Here is a 15,217-nt window from a genome sequence, read left to right on the forward strand (position 1 = left end):
TCTATAGTTTTGTTGGATTGGGAAGCAGGAGCATTCTTACTACTGGAAGTCTGGTTGATTGCAGTCACATCTCTCAATAGGTCAGTAGCTTTTCCTGGCTATTTCTTCTTCTGTGTTCATCCATTATCATCCCCAGGAATGTGGTTTATGTTTTAGTGTTCTGTGTGTAGTGTGTGTGTGTGTGTCTATATTTATAGAAAGAGGTGCTTTATTGATATTGCAAGAACATTGTTTCTTCCATATGTGATAGTCATCGGGACGAGCATATATTCCACAGTTCTAAGTTAGTTTCTAACAGTCAGTGTTCGACTTCATTATGAAGAAGTTTCTGGGTGGGGTCCATGACACCTGGAATATTGATCTTTTAGTGATAATGTACATCTTTATATGTAGAAATGGTAAACATCCAGAAATGAGTTACAGGCTGAAGAAAGAATTAACTAGCATTTATGTGGCACCTTTCATTTTCTTAGGATGTTCCAATGTACTTTGATTCAAATTATTTACTTTTGAAACACCAACGGATCTTTTACATAAGTTGGAGCAGGACTATCAAGCTGCTTTCATTGCAGATGTAACTCACGAAGAAAAGTTTGGAGAAGAGGCAAGGGGAAAGAAAAAAGTGTTGTATCATTCATTCAACCTCTCACCTAAAGGTCAGCACCTCTGATAATGCAGCATTCCCTTACCAGTGCATTGAATGTTGGGAATTAATGGGTTTTAACAGTTTAATATGGCATAATGGATATCTCAGATTGGGTTACAGATTGGCTAGTTATAAACCACTTGCCGGAAACATAGCTTTATGTAAGTGAACTGGTGTTTTATTATCAGATGAAGGCAGTTTTTTCCTGGTCTATTCTTTACAAATACTGGATAATTAGCTCCTGTATCATCAACATGATTCATCTACTTGTTAAACCACCATTTCCATTAGTTTGTGACAATTTTTAAGATATGGGAGTTAGTGCTTGCCTTATTCACATTGGTTTCAGTGTGAAGGACTGGTGTGGAGGCTCTGATTAGCACCACGCATGGATTTATCTTTGAGGCAAAGAATGCAGCTTGGCAATTGGTAATCCAAATCTCTGATCCAATTTGGGTGAACTGAGTACCCCTCCTTCTTTTGGGTTGCTTTGTGAGAATACATCCTTGGCTGTATCTCGGTCCATGGAGCAGCCGTCTCTCTTTATCCCGTGGCCTGGGGATATTGCTGAATAAAAATGATCATTGTAGCTAAAGTGCATCTGAGCTAGCAAAAAATAATATAAATATTAATTTACTGTTCTTTACTGTTCAATCTTCTTGTCATCTCCTGGAGTGGCACGATGGCTCAGTGGTTAGCACTGCTGCCTCACAGCACCAGGGTCCCAGGTTCGATTCCAGCCTTGGGTGACTGTCTGTGTGGAGTTTGCACATTCTCCTCGTGGCTGCATGGGTTTCCTCTGGGTGCTCCGGTTTCCTCCCACAGTCCAGAGATGTGCAGCTCAGTTGAATTGGCCATGTTAGGTACATTAGTCAGAGGGAAATGGGTCTGGTTGGGTTACTCTTTGGAGGGTCGGTGTGGACAGGTTGGGTTGAAGGGCCTGTTTCCACACTGTATGTAATCTAATTGCTGATTATTTTTAAGTTAGGATTCATCACACGATTTCAGCTTTCCAGTACTATTCTCTGATGGCCAGTGCTCCTATGTGAATCTAGATAGTATCAATCAATTGGTGTCAACCTGCTTTATTTTCCACTGCTCAACTCCTTGATCATCAGGAGAAAGTGAGGACTGCAGATGCTGGAGATCAGGGTCAAAGAGTGTGGTACTGGAAAAGCACAGCTGGTCAGGCAGCATCCAAAGAGCAGGAGAATCAACGTTTCGGGCATAAGCCCTTCATCAGGATCATTCCTGATGAAGGGCTTCTGCTTGAAACATTGATTCTCCTGCTCCTCGGATGCTGCCTGACCAGCCGTGCTTTTCCAATACCACACTCTTCGACATCCTTGATCATCAGGGTCCGTTTGAAGTGGTGCTTTATCACACTTGCCTTTCTATCAATTCCTCCAGATATTTGTACGCTTTGGCTGCTATATCTTCTCATTTCTCTAGTTTTTTTCCTTCTGCTAATACCATTTGCCATTTTCTCATCACAATGGATATTTCAGCACTCTACACCAGCATCCCCCACAATGATGGCATTGTGGCACCAACCTCAGTACTCAACACCAACAACTGCCAATCTCTGAGCATCATCCTACAACTCATCCGCTTTATCCTCAACCACAACATTTTCACCTTTGACAACCAGTTCTTCACCCAGACACACAGGACAGCCATGGGGACCAAACTTGCACCCCAATATGCCAGCATTTTCATGCACAGGTTCGAACAAGACTTCTTTTCTATGCAGGATCTCCAGCCAACATGATACACCAGATACATTGACGACATTTTCTTCTACTAGGCCCATGGCGAGGAGTCACTGATAAAACTACACAGTGATATCAACGTGTTTCATCTGACCATCAAACTCACCCTGGACTACTTCCTACTATCTGTCTTATTCTTGGACATATGCATCTCCATCAAGGATGGACACCTCAGCAACACACTCTACCGCAAACCCACTGACAACCTCACAATGCTACACTTCTCCAGCTTCCACCCAAAACATATTAAAATAGCCATCCCCAAGGACAAGCCTTAGACATATACTGAATCTGTTCAGATGAGGAGGAACATGACAGGCACCTGGAAGTACTCAAGAATGCCCTCATAAGAACAGGGTATGATGCTCAATTCATCGACCGTCAGTTCCGACGTGCCACAGTGAAAAACCGTAATGACCTTCACAGGAGACAGACACGAGCTACAACCGACAGGGTACCCTTTGTTGTCCAGTACTTCTCAGGAGTCGAAAAGCTACGTCATGTTCTTTGCAGCCTGCAACACATTATCAATGAGGATGAGCACCTTGCCAAGACCTTCCCCATGCCTTCACTTCTCACCTTTAAACAACCATCAATCCTCAAACACATCATAGATCGTAGCAAACTGCCCTGGTTTCAGGACAACACCATACAACCTTGTACCATAAACGCTGCAAGACATGTCAGAGTGTTGACACGAATACTACCATTACACACGGGGACACCACCCACCGTGTATGGGGTAGGTACTCATGCGACTGAGCCAATGTTGTCTATCTCATATGCTGCAGGCAAGGATGCCCTGAGTATGGTACATTGATGAGACCAAGCAGAGGCTATGGCAACGGTTGAATGGACACTGCACAGCAATCAACAGACAGGAGTAGTCCCTTTCAGTTGGAGAACACTTCAGTGGTCTGGGACATTTGACCTCGGATCTTTGGGTGACCGTCCTTCGGGACAGGCAACAATGCAAAGTGGTTGAGCAGAGGCTGATAGCCAAGTTCGGTACCCATGGGGATGGTCTCAAGCGGGACCTTGGGTTCATGTCACACTACAGGTGACCCCACTGCACTACACACACACACAGACAGATGCACATACACAGACAGACACACACTCACAGAGAGAGACACACACACGCACACACAGAACTCCAACAGACACACTCACACTCCTACAGACCCTCTCTCATATAAAAGCTCTCTCTCATATGCTCACACATACACTCCACACTCACACATGCACACACACCCTCTCGCAGACTTATACCCCCTTACATACACACACACATACACACTTTCTCTCGCTGACACTCATAACCCAAAACCCACACCCCACCACATACACACACACACACACACACACACACACACACACACACACACACACACACACATACATATAAGTGTGTGGGGTGAACTTGTACTTGCAGAATTACATTTTACTTTGTTCAAAAACTGCATGAATCCAAGTAAGATTGTGTAAATCCATTTTTAGATTAGAATCAGTCTGAACATTGGAGCACGGATAGTCTCACACAGGGCACCTCACACCTTCAATGCATTATCTGGGCAGATAGGACACCAATTGTTAAAGTTCACTTAAGAATGTAATTTTTAAAAAGTCCTGCAATTTACATGAAAGACCTGAAGAAGGGCTTATGCCTGAAACATCGATTCTCCTGCTCCTTGGATGCTGCTTGACCTGCTGTGCTTTTCCAGCAACACGTTTTTCAGCTATGAAAGAACTGAAGTCAACATGTTCATTCTAAAAGATGAGAGACTTAACAAACAATCCAGATCTTTTCCAATATATAATTTCAGTTACATCACACTGTAAACTTTTGCTATAAGTTCTGTGTCTTATCATCTTATACTCCACAACCAACTGATGATGGAGCAGTGCTCCGAAAGCTAGTGCTTCCAAATAAACTTGTTGGACCATAACCTGAAGTTGTGTGATTTTTAACTTTGTCATTTAACCATTTCTTGCTTTTGTTCCAAGCACTTTTGTAGTCAAAGTCTTTCATTTTCTCTGTGTTTCCCCTCTAGCTTTTCTTCATTCTTCTATTGTTTTTTAAAACTTCTGTTCACCTGTAATATCTTCCAGTCCTGAAGAAAACTGAGCTGAAACTTCAGACCCTGTTTCCCATGCTGACTGACCTAATAATTATTGCCAGCTTTTCATGTTTGATTTTCAAATTTTTAGCATCTGCAGTATTTTGCTAGTGCAGCTATTGTCTATGGAACATCACAACTAAGTCAAAGTGTCAGTCATCCCTCTGCAACAGAGGTCCCTCAAAAGTAATCATGAGCTGATGTACTGTCTGATTTTTCTAGCTCAAATACGCCATGTCTTGCACCGCATCCACACCATCTAAAGGAAACTAATTTAGCACAAAACAGGACTAAATTATTGAGATTTCCCTGGTGTGAATGGTTCAACTAACACACCCATGTACCAATTAAGCAGTTGTTAATATTACCTCCTCTGTTCACGCACTAGATTATCCAGTGAAGATACTATAAAAATTGTAAACTGCACTCACTCAAAATAGGTCACGCATGAAAAATGACTACCAGTGTGACTGTTGGTAGTGTCATCGCACTGAACTGTAGTTAAGTGTCAGAGAAACGATAAAAAGAGTGGGAATTACTTTACTGGTAGTGATATTTCTGCCAGCACCCCCAACCTGGTTCACTTGTATAGGTGCTAATCTTCAATTTTTTATTAATGATAATGATATGCCAATATAAGCCAGATATCAATTCAGAGACTCATCATTATGTATCTCATTTAGCCTTGCATTCAACCACTATCACCCTCCCGTATTATATATATTACATTACCCTCTACTTTCACACATATGCACATTCATAAATATATCTCTTCATAAACATGTATACAAACTTACACATTCAGCTAGACTGGCCATGTTCACAGACAATTGTATCCATGCCCATTCTCAGAGCCACAGAGACACAAATCTGCTCATGCAGGTTCACTTACACTCAATTCTCCCAAGAGTCACCAACTCTCACAGATAGGATGTTTGACTGAGGATGAAAATAACTAGCAGAAAAAAATCATGTAGTTCTCTCTGCAAGGATACTCATTACTAGTATGACCAGAGTAAAATGACTATGATAAAAAAAATGCCAGAGTTTCATTTCCACTATATTATATTTTAAATCCTTTGCACTCAATAAGTAACAATCAAGCTAGCTAATATTTCTAATCATAGTGGATCAAATTATGGTGACTTTAATCCTCAACCGAATAACTATTGACTGTTCTTACATAATTATTTAATTGACAAAATTGTAAATGCTGAATATGATAAATTACAATAAATCAGACATTTCAAAGTTGTGCATTAAATATTATACAGCATAGAGTTTATACCATTTTATTGAAGAAATGCTGTCTCTAGCTGAAGTTTAGTAATGATCGATGACTAAGTTTTAAATCTGTCCATGAGAGTTTCTGGAATCTACAGAAATTGAGTCATTATCATCCTGAATAAAACTTTCTTTCTTCAACTGGTGGCATTATTTGAAACTACTTGACATTACCTGCATTTATGTTTACATTATCTGCATTTTACAGGTGGGTGTGAAATATTTCAGGCACCCAACTAACCCAGAGAACTTTGTTACATTTATAAGAGTCTAAAATTCAAAGTAATTTGTAAGGAATATCAATATATTTCTCTATCCATTTGATTCTTTACTGTGTTTCCTACCTCACCCCCAGACCTTCAATATGTTTCTCCAGCTGTCTCTAACTTTGTCAACTATATCGTCCATCTCCCTCTATCTCCAACCCTTCAGTCTACGTCTCCCTCTGTCTCCAGTTAGAATCATAGAATCCCTACAGTGTGGAAGGAGGCCATTCGGTCCATCGAGTCTGCAGCGACCATCCGAAAAGCATCCCACTCAGAACCATCCCCTCACCTTATCCCAGTAACCTCATATTTTACCATGGTGAACCCACCTCGCCTGCACATCCCTGGAAACTACAGATGATCTAGCATGGCCAATCCACCTAACCTGCACATTCTTGGACTGTGGGAGAAAACTGGAGCACCCAGAGAAAACCCAAGCAGATGGGAGGGACAGAGACTGAGTCACTATGCTGCCCTATTTCTTCGGTGTATTTCAATGTCGCTGTAAAGAATTATAATACTTTTCTTTACATTTTTCTCTTCTCATCTCTGGCCCTTTGGTATATTGGTTATCTCCACCTCTAACTCTTTTGTATAAATCTCTAAGCCTTCACTGTATGTTGCGTTTCATTTCTAATCTTCAGTGTGTCTCAGCATCATGTCTATCAAATCTTCCAGTGAATTTGATTTGTCACATTATTTGTCTGATAACAAGCACTGGATAAGCAGAAATTTCCTCCACTTAACTGTTTTGAAATCTGAAACTATTGGGAATAGAGGGTTTGAAAATGGAGGAAAGGGTCTGCAAATAATGGAAAAGCTCTGCAAGGATACAAGGGCTGCAAAGAGGAGAAAACAGGTTAAAACTTTTCAATGGAAGGAATACTCACCCAGCAGAGAACAGGCAAATGGAGGTAATAAATTCCATGCAAATTAAAGTGAAGTCTCTAGACTAAAGCTGCAGATGTTCAAGAGTTATCTATGGGGAAAATGTAGTGGACACTATTGTAATGAACACTGTGTCAATTGTATCATTTAACACTGAACAGTTTCATTTCAAAAGATTTGTATTTATGTGTTATCAAATCTCAAAACATCTTACATACTATGAATTGTTTGAAGTATGTTAGAGGCAAAAGTGCAATGGTTTAGCTGTGACTTCACCAGTCTGTGGAAAGTGTGGCTTTTAGTATGCGAGAGTGCGAGTGCTAATTAATGTCTTTTATTGTATCTACTTACTGCCATGTCTGGGAAATTAATGTTTTCATTGTGTGTTTTGCCATTATATTTGAAAGCCCTGTGATGCTTATTGGGAATATTGATGAACCTTTTTAATTCTGATTAGATTAGATTAGATTAGATTACTTACAGTGTGGAAACAGGCCCTTCGGCCCAACAAGTCCACACCGCCCCGCCGAAGCGTAAACCACCCATACCCCTACATCTACATCTACCCCTTACCTAACACTACGGACAATTTAGCATGGCCAATTCACCTGACCTGCACATCTTTGGAGTGTGGGAGGAAACCGGAGCACCCGGAGGAAACCCACGCAGACACGGGGAGAACGTGCAAACTCCACACAGTCAGTCGCCTGAGGCGGGAATTGAACCCGGGTCTCCGGCGCTGCGAGGCAGCAGTGCTAACCACTGTGCCACCGTGCCGCCCATCATAATCTGCTTCTCTGTTAGTCCACAACAATCACATATCAACACAAATACAGGAAGTGTGATTACCAAGTGTTTGCATCGCCTTATGACAGAGTTCATGAGACTTAAAACTTAGTCCCTGAAAACTAAAAAGTTATCCCCCTAAAATCAAAAAGTGGCCATCGAGTTATTTCAAAGGGAACCCTCGGTTGGGAGATAGGTGGAGAGACTTGAGCCCTGAGTGGCTCAGAGGGGAGCAGCTGGTAGTGTTAAGTTCTGAAAAAAGGGGCACAGGACTTGAAACATTAACTCTGCTTTCTCTCCACAATGCTGTGAGACCTGCTGAGTTTCTTCGCAATTTCTGTTTTTGTTTTATATTTCCAGCATCCACACTCATTCGTGTTGATAGTGGGGTCTTCAGCAATGATAATGCCATTGAATGTGAAGGGGAGATAGTTAAATTCTTTATTTTCAGAGTTGGTCATTGCCAGGCAGGTGTGGCACAAACTGTATTTGCCACTGCTCCTTGATAACATGCTTAGTCAAATGCTGACTTGATGATAAGGGCAATCACACTCGCCCCTGATAGTCAGCAGTTTTTGTCTACGTTTGGACCAAGGCTGTAATGAGGTCAAGAGCTAAGAAACCCAAACTGAGCATCAATGAGCAAGTTATTGCTGAGCAAGCACTGCTTGATAGCAGTGTCGATGATCTGCTGCATCTTGGTCCAGCATAGCTACAATTCTAAAATACTCATCCTTGTTTTTTGATCCCTCCAGGGTCATGCTTTTCCCCTTTTCATAACCTTCTTCATCACTACTGCTCTCTGAGATTTTTGTTGATTTCCAGTTTTAGCCTCTTAATTATTCTGGTATTGGTGGCTGTGCTTAGCTCCCTAGTCCCTAAGCTCTGGAAGAAACCGTTTACAATTAAGACATTTAAACAACATTATGTCATAATAAAAAATTCTGTTGCTTACTGAATATAAAACTATAGCACATTCAAAAAGCCAACTAGTTTCTAAGCTCTGGCAGAAACAGTTTACAATTAAGAAATTGAAACAACATTAAGTAATAATAAAAAAAATTCTGTTGCTTTCTGAATATAAAATTATAGCACATTCAAAAAGCCAACTGTATGAAATTCAGCCCATTTGATCCACATTCAATTTGAGGGATTTCACGGGAGAGATTTGCAAGCAAACGCTTAGTAATCCAATGTTCTTCTATTCAATAAATTACTCTGATTCGATGTATTTTAGTTTGTTTCCACATCCATTTCCCACGTTTCAGCAGGTTTCTGCTTCCATTGCCAGTCGTTCAATACCTTCCTGCCCCCATTTCCAATACCTCATTGTGGGTTAAATTTTATGCGGCAGAACCCATTGTCAGGCTGATACCATCATGATGGAAGAGGCCTCACACCAACATCTAATTAAGTGGGATAAGTATGGGGCTGGTGTGGGCAGGATGTCAATTAAGCTCAGACATGAGTCAAATGGCATCCATTATCCTTAAGCCCCCTAAGGTGTCGTGGAGATTGTGCTGGTCTCCTGGCCCTCTAAAACCCAATTCGCAAAACCTGTCAGGTTTATTATTGGCCTTCCATGAAAGGGAGGGGTGCTTGCTATCAGGCCATTCTCTACCTGATTAAGGGATCTGGCATTGAGCAGCAGTCACTGAAAGCCACCCATCTGCTCTTGCCTCTAATCCCCACATCCCCTAACATGGCCATCATTTTGCCTTCATTACCTATTACCTGTGGTCTCTCTGTGGCTCTGGGCCTCAGTTGGGTGCTATGTCACTAGGAAGTAGCGATTAAAAGGTGCTGACCTCTGATCGGCTGTAGCTGTTGATGGGAAGGACTTTTACCACTGGAAACCTCAGTAACAGAAAGGGAATTTGCTTCCATTGGATCACCTTATTGGTTTACAAGCAGTGGATGATAACATCATCTTCACCTTTAATCTTTCATTGTGTCTTTCCTCCCAATTGGAGAGAAATTATAGCAAACGTACTGATGCACTCAAGAATGCAATCAATTAGCAATCACTAAACCTAAAGTGAGCTTCCACTCTTAGGCTCTTAATCCCGTTGTAAAAGCACTTGAAATTGTCACATTTCATTGAATTGGTATAATTAGGTTTTTAATATCTTAAAGTTTGGAATTAGGGGACTCTTGTGGTGCAGTGATAGTAGCTATCTCTGAGTTAGCAAGTTTGGATTCAAGTCCCAGAAGTGTGTCATAACATCTCTGAACAGGCTGGTTAGAAGAGGTTTTTTAGAAATATGTAATTATGGCTAGCTATTCTCACTGGTCCTGAAAGAATAATTTCACTTGTTGAATGTCAGATTTCTCCAATGTGATAAAAAAATTAAAATAGTCTTTTCTAAAAGTTTATGATAACGTAATTTATATTTTCACTCCATGTATTTATTTCAATGATGAATTAAAGCAAAAGTAGCAGGGGTGTTGGGGGGATTTACAGTTTACAGCAAGGTGAAAGGACCATGAAGCCAGCAGCAAGGAGACAGTGGCCAGGAGACTCCAATTTTGCAATGTGTTGTGATCAGCACCATCTCTATGTGCACATATGGCCAGTTGCCATCTTTGACAGCATCTTGGGGTAATCAACACTCACAGTGAACTTTACAATCCAAAGTGAAGATATTTTCTTGCTTTCTGTCTGTAAGATTACTTCAGTGAAATTGGTGGCTTACCCTGCATAATGACATCACAGTTACTGGACAGAAATCTCCTTGACTAGGCACTAGGTCCAAATTAGCATTGGGAAAGAAATAATTCAGACCACAGAAAGCAGTAAATCATTGTGGACAACGTTCTTTCAGGTCACCATTGGACACTGTTATGTCACCACCAACAAAATCTAGCCAATAAATTCTTAAAGTTGCTGTTTTTAACTGTGGATCCAGTGACTGTCTGAAGCTTAGCTTTGGAGGGTGATAATCTTTTAAGGAAATGAGACATGAATGGTGAAGTTTATGCTTCTCATTGTGAATAATGTTAGTATTGGGGAACAGAATACTTGTTATTTTGGCAATGAGTGTAAGGATCAAATACTCCCCACTATAGACACAACTGAGGTGTAAATCCTTCCCTATATTTTTCTTTTAAAGGAAAAGTAATCTCAAACCAAAATAACACTTGTACTGTACCAGTGTGACAATTTCCATTTCCTACACAAGTCATCCAATGGCTTACAGCTGCCAATTTAGGGGCAATTTGGTGCTTTTGTGAGCTTGATAATTCGGATCTAGTTTGAGGTTGCTCAGACCTAATTCACAAAGGAATCTTGCAGCTGGCAGGCTGATATGCTCAAAGATGAAAAGCCAGTCTATAAACTTGTGTCTTCTTTCATTCCACCAGAGCTGCTTCTTAAAGCCTCTGCAGTGAGAAATCATGTAGCAATTACGTTGTGTTGTGTTAGCTTGCTTCACTATATGCCACATTGGAGCTGGATTTAAAATTTGCTATGTTCAAGGTATGGTTTAAATAAAGCTATATAGGCTCAACAAAGCAAAATGATACATGGAGTCTTTAATGTTTCATCTCAGTCATTTGCTTCTGTGTGCTTATCCATTTTCCCATTCTCTGAAATGTTTTCTGCTGTTTCAATTATGATATCCATCAGGTTGACTAGGTCCCCATCATTGAGTGAGAATCTCGCATCATTTGGAGGCACGGTGTCATATTTCAGATGTGCCTTCATGTTGATGTCAGTTGTGCAATCAGCAGTGGTCATGGATTGAGTGGCTATATTGAGGTACTTGGAGGACATGCCCATTTCAGAAAATCCTGGGGAAGGTGTGCTTCCTGCCTTATAATCAGTACCAGAGATTGTTCCACTGTGACTTAGTATCCTTGACCTCCCCAGCATTGGGGAAGACACTGGTGTGAAGGAAAAGGTGGACATTGTTGAGCCACAGCCTGGTGTGTTGAGTGAAGGATTTGGAGGGTCTGGACTGTTTGCATGTCCAAGGGACTCAAGAGTCAGTCTAGGATGCTTGCGTGCTCGGAAACCAATGCTTGTATTGAGCTTTTGTTTCAATTCGATTGGCTTATCAGTGTCTGAAGAGCTGTCTGTCAGGAGACAGGGTAGACTTTCAGGAACCAGAAGGAGGTTATTACTACTGTTAGGATTCATGCTGTTGGTTGTTGGTATAAGAGTCTCTTTACAGTTTTTAGAGTGACTATTTGTAACAGCTTCATCTTCAGATGCAATTTGACTATTTTCCACTGTTGTTACCTCTGTCGATGTTTCATTCAGGGAGGCTCCTTTATTGGCAAGAATACTGTTTCCTATGTCCAGCTCATTGGGTTTGGAGGCTGACTCATTGCTATTACTGCCTTGATTTCCAGCTGAGGAGACAGAGATGTTGGTCAGCATAGAGGGCTTCATTAAAGGGATCCTTTTGAGAGGAAATGTCATGGGAATGGATTGGATGGGTGTTTGAGGGGCACTATAGTAGCCAGGTCTGTCATAAAGTGAAGAAGAGATGAAGCTGTCAAAATCTCTTGACTCACTATCCAAGGCAGCACAACCTTGAGTGGACCCTAAAGGTGAATGCGAGGATGAGGAGGCTCGGTGGATTCTTGCAAAGGGTCTATTTGGAGGGAGACATCCTGGCTTATGGAAACCATTGGGGGTTGACTCTGAGCTCAAGAAGCTGTACATAGCAGCCTGCGACAAAGCACCATTCCTCTTCCTCATTAGATTAATTCGAGGAGTGGATCTGGAAATGTTTTGCAAGTTTGTTGATGGAATTCCGAGGAGTCGGCCTAAGTTACTCAGAAGTGGAGTGGCATGGTTTACTTCTTCATTCTCATTGATCTGTTCCAGGGGCTGGAACTCCATTTCCTCTTTAAGCATGCTGTAAGGGCAAATGTAAGTTTTAAGAAAGCATATATAATCAAGTATGTTGTACCTGTCAAAGCATAAAAAGAGTGTGTTTTCTAATGGTTTCACAAGTGGATCAATTGGCAAAGTTATTGTACGTCTGCCCTTGATGGCCTAGAGTGCACTAAGTTAGATCCTCCATATTTTCCCACCTCTGATTGGATGGAGTTAGCCCCCATGTTCCTCAGCTAGGGAGAAATATATTCACCACAATATGAAAACTGATCACTCTTCAACAATTTTATATGGATACGATGTTCACTAAATTTTATGATACACACTTCTACATGGACAAGATTTTCCCGATGAGCGAACCATTAAAGGAAGATGTTTGTAGAAATAGTAATTTCTCAGTATTAGTGCCCTCTCTAGTGCTATTTCATGGAGGAAACAAAGATCTTGCCTACCACCTGGAGAGCTAGCAAGAGCTCTGTGACACATTTTTCCAGGCATTTAAGTGGGCACTGTTGGACCCTCCCTAAGATCCTTGATCTCAGTAACAGAAGCCCACTTGATGACAGCTTTTGGTCAATCAGAGGCTGGCAGTTCTTCATTGCTTAGATTTTAGCAGAGAGGTAATGGCTACTGCTAGTACTATATATCTACCTGAGGTATCAGATTGTTGATGGACTCAGGTACAGCTGAATGATAGTCGGTGAAGTTCAGACATTGGGGGTTCCATTGAATGCTTCTAACTTATCAAGAAATGTAAGAATTATCTTCCAAAAGGTTGATTTTAACCTCATGTGGAATCTCTCTACCTTTATTATTTTGAACATTTAATTTATAGGCTGCTTCTGAGCAGTAATACATTGTATATGAATCTAGCAATTAGTTTTTATGTATCCTTTTTGGTCTAAAAGGTGTACAGCTTTTAGAAAAGTATGTGGAACATGTGGCATCTTACAAGATCACCAGTGGCTGATATCACAGAAAAGAAAATGATCATTGTTAATCCTATAGCTCTTGAATAGCACTGCATTTCAGTTCACTGTCTGTTCATGGAAACTGCTGGGAGGCACTTGGAGCCCTAAGGTCCTGGTGGAAACTGCATACGTTCCCTAGTATCCAACTTCAAGTCACAGGGCAACAGCTGGCATTCTATTCATGGCTTAAATGCTGTGGGGTAGGGAGACGAAGATCAGACAGGATTTCTGCTTTTACTCATAGTCCTGTGACGAAACTGCTAGACAATGTGTTTGTGTTGGAACAGGTGAAGATCGTGAAGATTGTTGAATAATCTGCCATTACACAATGTCCAACACAGTAAGAATAGGCAGTTGGGCCCTGAGAGAAAGGAGGGATGGAGCAAAGTACAAAAGATGGATGTAAAAGTACAGTTGCTTCAGCCTGACCTGACTTACTTTCTTGTCGCTAAAAAGTATCTGGCATCCTATGTCTTATAGATAAGGGCAAAGACAAAAAGGTAATATTAAATCTATGCAAATTGAAAGCTAGGCAACAGTTAGAATAGTGTGCTCTGTTTTGAGCACTTGGAGTTATACCAAAGGTTATGGAAAGTATGCGAAATAGATTTCCTAAGTATTGATAGACTTTAGTTATGAGTAAAAGTCAAGAAACTGGAGCTTATTGTATTTGAACAAGGAGAGATCTATTATAAGGATTTTTACAAAGTAATCAGGCAAAAATAAAGATCCATTTCCACTGGTAAGTGAATCAGAGACTAGAATGTGTGAATTTAATACAATTGGAGAAAGTACAGAGAGAAATTTAAGGCAAAAATAATGTTTACACAGTGTTGTTAGGACATGGAATGCTAATTGATCTTTTTCTGTGCCAATGTTTGTAACCAGTAGTGGGACCAGTGAGGCCCAAAGCCTGGGTGTAAATTTCCTTTGTAGCTATTCTGCTGGATCAGTGTTCATCTGTGATGGCCCCATGATGAAATAGTCTGCTAATATTTACCAACCAGGTTCATAATGTGAAGAATTACTATATTGTTACCAAAGGGTTAAACATGAGTTCACATCTTTAGAAGAGGAAGAAGAGAAGGTCTTGCGGTGTATGCATTCCTTCAACATAGAACATAGAACATAGAAAAATACAGTGCAGTACAGGCCCTTCGGCCCTCAATGTTGCGCCGACCGAAGCCTACCTAACCTACACTAGCCCAATAACCTCCATATGCTTGTCCAATGCCCGCTTAAATGACCATAAAGAGGGAGAGTCCACCACTGCTACTGGCAGGGCATTCCATGAACTCACAACCCGCTGAGTAAAAAATCTACCCTTAACATCTGTCCTATACCTACCACCCCTTAATTTAAAGCTGTGCCCCCTAGTAACAGCTGACTTCATTAGCGGAAAAAGGTTCTCACTGTCAACCCTATCTAAACCCCTAATCATCTTGTACACCTCTATCAAATCTCCCCAAACCTTCTTTTCTCCAATGAGAACAGCCCCAAGTGCCTCAGCCTTTCCTCATACGATCTTCCTACCATGCCAGGCAACATCCTGGTAAACCTCCTCTGCACCTGTTCCAGTGCCTCCACATCCTTCTTATAGTATGGCGACCAGAACTGTACACAATACTCCAGATG

The 15,217-nt window shown here is 41.1% G+C and overlaps 1 protein-coding gene across 2 annotated transcripts in view; it reads right to left on the reverse strand.

The window, feature by feature from the left end:
- Positions 1-5,483: 5,483 nt before the first annotated feature.
- LOC140493566 (bestrophin-4-like) overlaps positions 5,484-15,217 on the reverse strand; it is a 44,447-nt gene continuing 34,713 nt past the window's right edge. For both annotated transcript variants that reach the window (XM_072592131.1, XM_072592132.1), the window contains one exon: positions 5,484-12,630. In XM_072592131.1, the coding sequence (XP_072448232.1) occupies positions 11,310-12,630 (1,321 nt within the window). In that variant the 3' untranslated portion in view covers positions 5,484-11,309. The remainder of the gene's footprint in view (positions 12,631-15,217) is intronic.

The sequence above is a fragment of the Chiloscyllium punctatum genome, chromosome 22, assembly GCF_047496795.1.
Source record: "Chiloscyllium punctatum isolate Juve2018m chromosome 22, sChiPun1.3, whole genome shotgun sequence".
In the NCBI taxonomy this organism is placed as follows: Eukaryota; Metazoa; Chordata; class Chondrichthyes; order Orectolobiformes; family Hemiscylliidae; genus Chiloscyllium; species Chiloscyllium punctatum.